At 47.6% G+C, this 9567-nt stretch overlaps 1 protein-coding gene across 1 annotated transcript; it reads right to left on the bottom strand.

The window, feature by feature from the left end:
* Positions 1–700: 700 nt before the first annotated feature.
* On the bottom strand, positions 701–9224 carry LOC100625662 (RAD52 motif-containing protein 1-like). Its single transcript, XM_021082322.1, is given in 8 exon segments — positions 701–1320; positions 3946–4044; positions 4962–5130; positions 5504–5535; positions 5538–5625; positions 8143–8322; positions 8708–8772; positions 8775–9224. Coding segments are annotated over 8 exon segments (741 nt in total). The 5' UTR covers positions 8803–9224; the 3' UTR covers positions 701–1240.
* Positions 9225–9567: the final 343 nt, after the last annotated feature.

Genomic DNA, 9567 nt, shown 5'->3' with positions numbered 1-9567 from the left:
TTCGGCATGGGAAATCTTTCCTATGTACATTTTTCAGAACATAGCCACCTTTTCTTTCTCTACTTTCCTCCCTTCAAAACAAACTTGGCGGAGTTCCTGTCGTGGCGCAGTGCTTAACGAATCCGACTAGGAACCATGGGGTTGCGGGTTCGATCCCTGCCCTTGCTCACTGAGTTAGGGATCAGGCGTTGCCGTGAGCTGTGGTGTGGGTCGCAGACGCGGCTCGGATCCCGCGTTGCTGTGGCTCTGGCATAGGCCGGCAGCTACAGCTCCGATTCGACCCCTAGCCTGGGAACCTCCATATGCCGCGGGAAGCGGCCCTAGAAAAGGCAAAACACAAAAAACAAAAACAAAAAAAACAACTAGGCAACACTGGGGTGAGTTAAATAATCAGAAACCTAGTTGCAAATTAAGTTCTCAAGGCTATGAAACACACTTTTTGCTCCTTTAAAAAATAAATCCCAGGAGTTCCTGTCGTGGTTCGGCAGTAAGGAACCCAACTAGGATCCATGAGGATGCAGTTTCAATCCCTGGCCTTGCTCGCTGGGTTAAGGATCTGGCTTTGCCACGAGCTGTGTGCAGGTCACAGACAGGGCTCAGATCCTGTGTTGCTGTGGTGACTATAGTGTCCATGAAACCCCTAGCCTGGGAAATCCATATGCTGTGGGTGCGGCCCTAAAAAAAAAAAAAAATCTATATGTAATACATTAATGTTTTCTTTTAGACATTGACAATTGACAACATTGACAATTTAAGCTCTACTTTAGGGCATCCATAACTGGCTCTCAGAAACGTTCTTCAGCAAAATATTTCACACACGATACACAGAAGTTACTAAGATCCACGTAGTACACCTTATTTGAAAGGCATTAATACTTTTCAAACCCTGCAGCATAACCCCACTGAAGGCCATAGTTCCTCTGTTCTCAAATCCCTAGGATTCTGTTTGCGGCAGTTCTAAAAGGCCTGTGACTTTCCTGTGTCCCCGACTGCAGAAGGCCTCTCCAGGCCCTCAGTCCCACTCTCCAAATTTCAAATAAGGGGTCAGAGCCAAGGCTCAGGACTTCAGGAAAAGCCCCACAAACTTCCTCCTGCCTCAAAAGCAGTTTCAGAGTTTCATGCTTTCCTAGGGATGACAGAGCTGAGTCATCATGCCAGAGTCTTCCAATCCTGCTGGTTGTTCTCAATTATGGCTACACTGGCTCTGTACCCCTTGAGTTTTTGTCTCCACATACTTGAATTAAATCCTGAAGTTCCTCTTCGGTTCTAGCATCTGTGACTCTTCACAGGGTCTATACACCACAGCTATTTTACCACTTTCTGAAAGAAAGTTAACAAGGATCAATGCAGAAATCTTCTTCTTTTAAAACTTGCTGTATACAATAGTAGCACTCAATCAGTAGACATTCTCTTGATTTCGAAAAGTAAAAAATGGCATTTTCCTAGAGGTTCCCTCGTGCAACACTTCAGTTTTTGTCACAACTGTTTATGAAAACATATGTAAATGTATCCACCCTGCTTCAAAAACCTGTACGATCTTAGAAATAAGAACTAAGGAATAATGACAAAGGAAGTAAAAGCTGTGAGAACAAAAATGTTCCATCGTAATATGACTACACAGTAAGGCGTTAGGTAGGGGTCAAGGTGAGTGCAAACCTGGGATAGATACCATTGGGCTACATTATTATTATTATTATTTTTGGCTGCACCTGTAGCACATAGAAATTCCCAGGTCAGGAATCAAACCCGAGCCACAGCAATGACAATGCTGAGACCTTAACCTCTAGGCCACCAGGGAACTCCTAGACTATAATAGCTACTTCCTATTAGAAGCAAGGCAAGTGTCTACCCCTTGGGATCCAAATCTCAGATACAATGAACACAGCTTTGGAGAGACCGAGGCAACGTTTGAACACTCTACAGGCAGAAACTGGCTCATGCGCCTTTTGGAAAATACAGCTTCCCTCAAGGCAAACTACAGCCACAAGCTTTTTGGTCTAAGGAGTTTTAAGCACATACAAGGAAGTACCTTAGCATATGTGGGACAGGCAAACAACCCAGGCGTTTCGTCTGGTTCTTAAAGGTTGTTACTCAGAGCTGCCAGCTGATGAAGCTTCTGCCTGATGACCAGGGAAGTCAACCTTCACTGGAAGGAGTGCCCAGGCTGGAAGACTGAGACCAATCCACGCTCAACACCGTTACAAGCAAATGAGGTCTCTGACAACTTCGCTAGGGTTTCTCAGTCTCTCAGCCTCCAGGGCTGTGACTCAGGGGAGCAGTTCTGTTCTCAGAATCTACCAATCATCACGTTTCCTTTGGGCACAGCCTGTGATAGTCTCCCACTGTTTTGAACACAGTCAACACTATTCAACAGCATGACCACTTTCCAGGCTCACCCAAGGGTAACTGATTAGTACGGAAGAATCATACTCGCCCAATGTATCAGGAATGAAAACTGAAACTAAAGGGATTCCAAAAACATAATCTAATAAACGCGGCAATGGGAAAACATCAATGATAATAATAATCGTCAATACATTTTGGCAGTTCCCAGTGTGGCACAGCACACCCGACGAGTACCCATGAGGACGTGAGTACGAGCTCAGGGGGTCAAGGATCCAGCGTTGCCATGAGCTGTGGTGTAGGTCGCAGATGTGGGCTGGATCCCATGTTGCTGTGGCTGTGGTGTAGGCCGGCAGCGTTAGCTCCGATTTGACCCCTGGCCTGGGAACCTCCATGTGCCACAGTTGCAGCCCTAAAATATACATCTATCTATCGTCTGTTTACCATCATCCAGGCATAGTTTTAAGCTTTTTACATTCATCATCTCATTGACTCTTACAATATCCCCCAAGAGGTAAGCTAAATTACTAACTCATTTTGTAGCTAAAGAAATTGCAGCATAGAGATATTAAATACCTTCAAGTCTCTCTGGCTAGAAAACCTAAAATGGCATTTTTAAAAAATCTAAGAATTGGCACAACATTGTAAATCAACTACGCTTTCACAAAAAAACTTAAAATTTAGGAGTTCCCGTCGTGGCTCAGTGGTTAAGGAATCCGACTAGGAACCATGAGGTTGCGAATTCGATCCCTGGCCTTGCTCAGTGGGTTAAGGATCCGGCATTGCCGTGAGCTGTGGTGTAGGTCACAGACGCGGCTAGGATCCCGCGTTGCTGTGGCTCTGGCGTCGGCCTGCCGCTACAACTCCAATTAGACCCCTAGCTGGGAACCTCCATATGCCGCAGGTGCGGCCCTAGAAAAGACAAAAAAGGACACCAAAAAAAAAAAAAAATTTTTTTTTAATTGAAAAAAAAAATCTAAGGACAAAGACAGGACTCAAACATAGGTGTCCAAGGCTTATGATCACTATACTATTCCATGTGATAAGCAAGCAACTGAGAAAGAAGAACTGGATCAAATCCTTTCTGTATGAACTGAGGCAAGTCATTCTACATCTAAACACTGGACACGGTAATATCTGCTGTCATTTTTCTTACAAATGTCACAAGCAACAAATTTGAGACCACTGCTGTAAAAGCATCTGGCCAATGAAAGAATAGGTATGTTTTACGCAACCATTATTTTCACCCAATTTACTTTTCGAATAAGTTTATTTGCTCCGTCAAACTGAAGTACTTCAAGGACCATCCAAAAAGTCTTACCTGGAGTTCCCGTCCTAGCGCAGTGGTTAACGAATCCGACTAGGAACCATGAGGTTGCGGGTTCGGTCCCTGCCCTTGCTCAGTGGGTTGACGATCCAGCGTTGCGTTGAGCTGTGGTGTAGGTTGCAGACACGGCTGGGATCCCGCTTTGCTGTGGCTCTGGCGTAGGCTGGCAGCTACAGCTCTGATTTGATCCCTAGCCTGGAACTCCATATGCTGTGGGAGCGGCCCAAAGAAATAGCAAAAAGACAAAAAAAAAAAAAAAAAAAAAAAAGTCTTACCTAAAACCACAATCAGCAGTTTCTGGAACGCATCTGTCATAGCCTTCTGAAGAGCAAGCTTCTGGGTTCTCTTCCTTTTCAGAAGGAGGGATAAGGGCCCTAAATCCAACCAAAACAAGCGGATTTAAAGTGCCTCTCTGGGTGACAGTTTCTCTGTTACATATTTAAAAATAAAAATGCACCTGTGACTCTTGCGTCATTATCTTAGTGATTAAGAGCAGGCACAACACAAGGGTACGGTTAGGCATATCCTCTCAGGGCACATTTTCATCGCTCACATCTATTCTGGAAGTTCCTGAAGTACTAGATGGGAGATGCAAGCCAAGAACGTGGCACACATCTCGCATCACTCACAGATTTCAAATGGACAAGCAGAAGCTACAGTCCCATGAGCCCTGCTCTCCTGGGCATAAAGGGCTGGACTCAGCACAACGAGACAGATTTGGTGCTAGTGCAGATGATCCGGCCTCTCCCAAAGCACCCCCACTCAGGGGGATGGGGGTGCCGCCTCCGCTCCGTTCACTAACAGCCCTGCCTCTGACTTACATCCTGAAGCCCCAGTGCCACACATTCTAGGGAGAAACTCAGTACCGACTGGAATACCCTTTCTACAGATCTGCAGTGGACTTTTTCCATTCAGGCCCTTCTAGAGGAGGCCAAGGACTACACATGTGCACAGGAATTATGGAAATCTTTAGATGATGATTTTGTCGGGATAACTAAAGGTCACAGAGACCTGTATTGGAAGGACTATTTTACATGAAGCATGTTAATTTACCAAAAATGGGAAAAAACATTTTTTTCCCTCCTCCTAAGCTTCTTGGCAGGCAGTCAGCTCTAAATTTCTAAAGTTCAAGGGTCTGTCAGGTATGGCCTATCTTGCAAGGCAGGAAAACTCTGCCCAGGGCTTTATTTGCTTATCAAGGGTGATGATGTATCTGAAAAGATGTTTTAGAAAGAGAGGGAAAAAGAGAAATCCGCCCCCCCCAGCCCTCCATACATAGAGGAAAACAGACCTTCCTCTAGCTTATCCACAGGTTCCTCAGCCATGCCAACTCCAGTACTTCTGCACTCATAGGATGGCAACACCACCTCTAAAGCACAGAAGAACTTCAGGCTGTGCTTCTCAACTGGTGCCACAATATCTTCATTTTCCCTTTCTTCAAGGTCGGAAAGATCCTGAAGCTGTTAGGATTTGGAATTAAAGGCTAGACTTCCAACTATGTTGTCGTTAGAAATAAAAACTACATTCCAGCAATCCCAGTTAATCGTTGAGAGGTCCTACAGCTTCAAAACCAAGCAAGACTTGCAAATGAATCACTACACAGGGACAACTTTTTTTGACTCTATACCATACAAATACTGGAGGAAATAATGGACACCACCATCCAAGTCACTGAGATCATCACTCATGCTAGGAGGCAGGCCGGTGCTCCGATGCTTTCCCTTGAGGGCCTCTCATCTCCTCCCCACAGCCCAGTTCTACTCTTCTCTCTAAAGTCTAGGATTTCAACATTACAAGGAGTCTGGTGCGTCTAAGAAAATCTGTCACGTTTACCTTGATAATCCTCTTTGACCATCCATTAAACCAAAGTAGTAATTTGCCACCTGTTGGCATTTGGAGCTGTTTAGGGCAAGGGCGTTTTCTTGAACTGCCTTACGTCTGGTGCCAAGGCGAACCTAAAGACATGAGACCTAAAATATCACAACCTGACACAGAGACTTACTTTTTCTGGTTTTGGTTTTTTTTTGTTTGTTTTTTTGTTTTTTTTTTTTTGTCTTTTGTTGTTGTTGTTGCTATTTCTTGGGCCGCTCCCGCGGCATATGGAGGTTCCCAGGCTAGGGGTTGAATTGGAGCTGTAGCCACCAGCCTACGCCAGAGCCACAGCAACGCAGGATCCGAGCCGCGTCTGCTACCTACACCACAGCTCACGGCAACGCCGGATCGTTAACCCACTGAGCAAGGGCAGGGACCGAACCTGCAACCTCATGGTTCCTAGTCGGATTCGTTAACCACTGCGCCACGACGGAAACTCCTGGTTTTCTTTTGTTTTGGTCTTTTTAGGGCCACACCCGCAGCATATGGAAGTTCCCAGGCTAGGGGCTGAATCGGAGCTACAGCTGCCAGCCACAGCCACAGCAACACAAGATCCGACCCACATCTGTGACCTACACCACAGCTCACGGCAACACCGGATCTTTAACCCACTGAGCAAGGCCAGGGATCAAACCCACGTCCTCATGGATCCTAGTTGGGTTTGTTAGCCACAAGGCCACGACAGGAACTCCAACACTTATTTTGGATACACCCGAGAATTATCAATCCCAATTGCATAGAGTGGTTGTGAAGATTAAATGGGACAACATTTTAAGTCATGAATTCAAGTAAGCCCTAATTAAATGTTATTATTTTTAAGTCAGTACTTCTCTGCATCATTTCCAGGGTCCTTGAGTCACATCTGAGGAAAGCTCTCCGACTGCATCAGGGTTAAATCAGTGAGGAAAGACATAGGCGTAAGAAATGGCAGCAAGGTCAGTAGGAAGGAGCCAGATCCAGAAGCCAGTCAGAGAAAGCTTATGAAGACATCAACTAGAAAGCCGAGGGTTTGAGACACGTAAGCCTCACTCACCTATACAGAGGAACTGAAACGGTCCCTGAGAAAGGAATGGTGGCTGAATGGAGGCACATAATGAAATGTAATTCTGGGGATCTGGGGAAGTAAAACTGCATGGCGTGTTTATACGGAATAAGGTTTCTACAATGCACTCAGGAATATTTGAACCAGGAGTTCCCGTGGTGGCTCAGTGGTTGACGAATCCGACTAGGAACCATGAGGTTACGGGTTCCATCCCTGGCCTTGCTCAGTGGGTTAAGGATCCTGCATTGCCGTGAGCTGTGGTGTAGGTCGCAGATGCGGCTCAGATCCCACGTTACTGTGGCTCTGGCGTAGCTGGCGGCTACAGCTCCGATTCGACCCCTAGCCTGGGAACCTCCATATGCCGTGGGAGCGGCCCAAGAAAAATGGCAAAATGACAAAAAAAAAAAAAGAATATTTGAACCATTTTCCAGGAAGTGAAGGGAGTTCTCGGTATCTAAACTTTTTTTTTTTTGTTTTGGCCTTGCCTGTGACATATGGAAGTTCCCGGGCCAGGGGTGGAACCAAGTGACCCAAGCCACTGCAGTGACAATGCCGGATCCATAACCTACGGCGCCATAGGAGAACTCCACTGAAGGGAGTTCTGAATAGGCAGTTTGAGAGCAATGGTGGTGATGATGATAGCATACCATTTATGTTATAAGTGACAGAGGGGTTTATCAAGATCACACGTTTAAAATTCGCATAAAAGCAAACATAAGCAAGACTTGTGAAAATGTCTTAAATGAAGGGGCAGATAAAATCACATGGGGTTTAACAGCAGGAAGTCTGGGTTTGACCTCGAGCTTCCCCATTTATTATCATGAACCCTAAGTCACTTAACCATCCTGAGTTCAAGTTTCTCCATCTTTTTTTTTTGTTTGTTTTTGTCTTTTTGCGATTTCTAGGGCCGCCCCCGTGGCATATGGAGGTTCCCAGCCTAGGGGTCTAATCGGAGCTGTAGCCACCGGCGCACGCCACAGCCACAGCAACTCGGGATCCGAGCCACATCTGCGGCCTACACCACAGCTCAAGACAACACCAGATCCTTTACCCACTGAGCAAGGGCAGGGATCGAACCCGCAACCTCATGGTTCCTAGTCGGATTCGTCAACCACTGCGCCACGACGGGAACTCCTCAAGTTTCTCCATCTTAAAACATAAAAGAGGGAGCTCCTTTCCTGGCTCAGCGGTTAACAAACTGACTAGGATCCATGAGGTTTCGGCTTCCATCCCTGGCCTCGCTTAAGGAGATTAGGATCCTGAGCTCTGGTATAGGTCCAAGACACGGCTGGGATCTGGCAGTTGCTGGGGCTGTGGCCTGGGCCCGCACCTGTATCTCCGATGCAACCCCTAGCCTGGAAACTTCCATATGCCCTGGGCGCAGCCCTAGAAACATTTAAAAATAATTTAAAGAAAGAAACGGGGAACCAGGGGGAATCAGTGGAGCAGTGCACCTGAAAGCATTCTGTAATCCAGAGGGCTGTACGAATGCTGGCCTATTATTTTTAAAGTCAGCACTTCCTCCCAGTGGAGCGAGGAATTCCACATTTGGACCCACCTTCACTGGAGAGTTCTGGAAAAGCTGCTTCCCGTCGCATGCCTTCTGGGCTCTGTGGGCATCCCTTGCTGAATAAAACCTGACGATGGCATAGAACCCGGGACCGGCCACCACAGCGTTTGGGAACACTCGCACCGAATACACAAGGCCAAACTGGGAGAAGACTGTCAGCAGAGAATGCTGCGGGGTGGTCCCACGCTAAGTAAGTGCAGGAAAGAGCACGCACAGCAAACAAAACTACACATTGCCTTAGGTTCCCCCAGCCCCTCACCACAGGCAACCGGAGGGAGCCTCGAACTCCAAACGCTTCTCATTTCATGAACGAGTCTGCTTCTGAAATCCGAAGCTTCGAACGTATATACTAGTAGGCAGTGTGCCGGCTGTCGGGAGCTAGTCCTCAACTCTCTGGGGGCGAGCAAACTGCTCAGGTCCCCTGCAGAGCGAAGATTCCTCCCAGCAGAGACTACAGGCGCCCGAGCGCTGAGGCGGGACTCCCCGCGTCCCAGTTATTGGGGCGGGGGCGACCTCCTCCATCCCTCCCTCCCTCCACCCCAGACCGGCTCACTTGCAAGTCCTCGGCCGTGGGTCCAGAGCTCAGCTCCCACACAAGCAAGGTTTTGTCACTGCTGTGGGAACCTCAAAAGGAATCAACGCCGCCATCCTCCGCTCACCGCGCGTGCGCAGCTCAGGAGCACGCTGCACTGCGCCTGCGCAAGGCCCTCCCGCGCCTTTTTTAAAGAGGCGAGCGAGAGGGGCGTGGCCATTTTGAGTCTGGGGGGAGGAGAGGGCGGTGCTCGGACCTCTTCTTTGCTCCTTCCAGTCTGAGCGGGCCTCTGCCTCCAGTGTATCACCCGCAGGCCCATCATCCCGAGGTCTTGGAGTTTAGTGCTTCTCTTCAAGTGTATTTTCAGGGTAGACTCCAAAGGGCGAGTTTACAGGATCAAATCTTTATAGCAGGGGTTCTCATTGTGGCACAGAGGAAACGCGGCCGACCCGGAACCACGAGGTTGAGGGTTCGATCCCTGGCCTTGCTCAGTGGGTTAAGGACCCAGGCGTTGCCTTGCGCGGTGGTGTAGGTCGCAGACGACGTTGGGATCTGGCGTGGCTGTGGCTGTGGCTGGCAGCTGTAGCTCCGATTACTCCCCTCACCCAGGAACTTCCATTGCCCTGGCTATGGCCCTAAAGGGCAAAAAAAGAAAAAAAGAAAAAATTTTATAGCAGCTGGCTGGCTTCATCTTCAGACTCCCAGAGAAGACCAGATTACTAGCTACTACCCACAACAGAAGATGCAAAATATTACATTTAGTATGAATAAGCAATGAAGTCCCGCTGTAGAGAGGAGGGAACTATATTCAATCGCTTGTGATAGAACATGATGGAAGAGAATATGAGAAAAAGAACATATATATGTATGTGCGTGTGACT

This window comes from Sus scrofa, unplaced genomic scaffold, assembly GCF_000003025.6.
Source record: "Sus scrofa isolate TJ Tabasco breed Duroc unplaced genomic scaffold, Sscrofa11.1 Contig659, whole genome shotgun sequence".
In the NCBI taxonomy this organism is placed as follows: Eukaryota; Metazoa; Chordata; class Mammalia; order Artiodactyla; family Suidae; genus Sus; species Sus scrofa.
The sequence above is the reverse complement of the archived record's forward strand: the minus strand, read 5'-3'. Positions and strand labels throughout refer to the sequence as shown.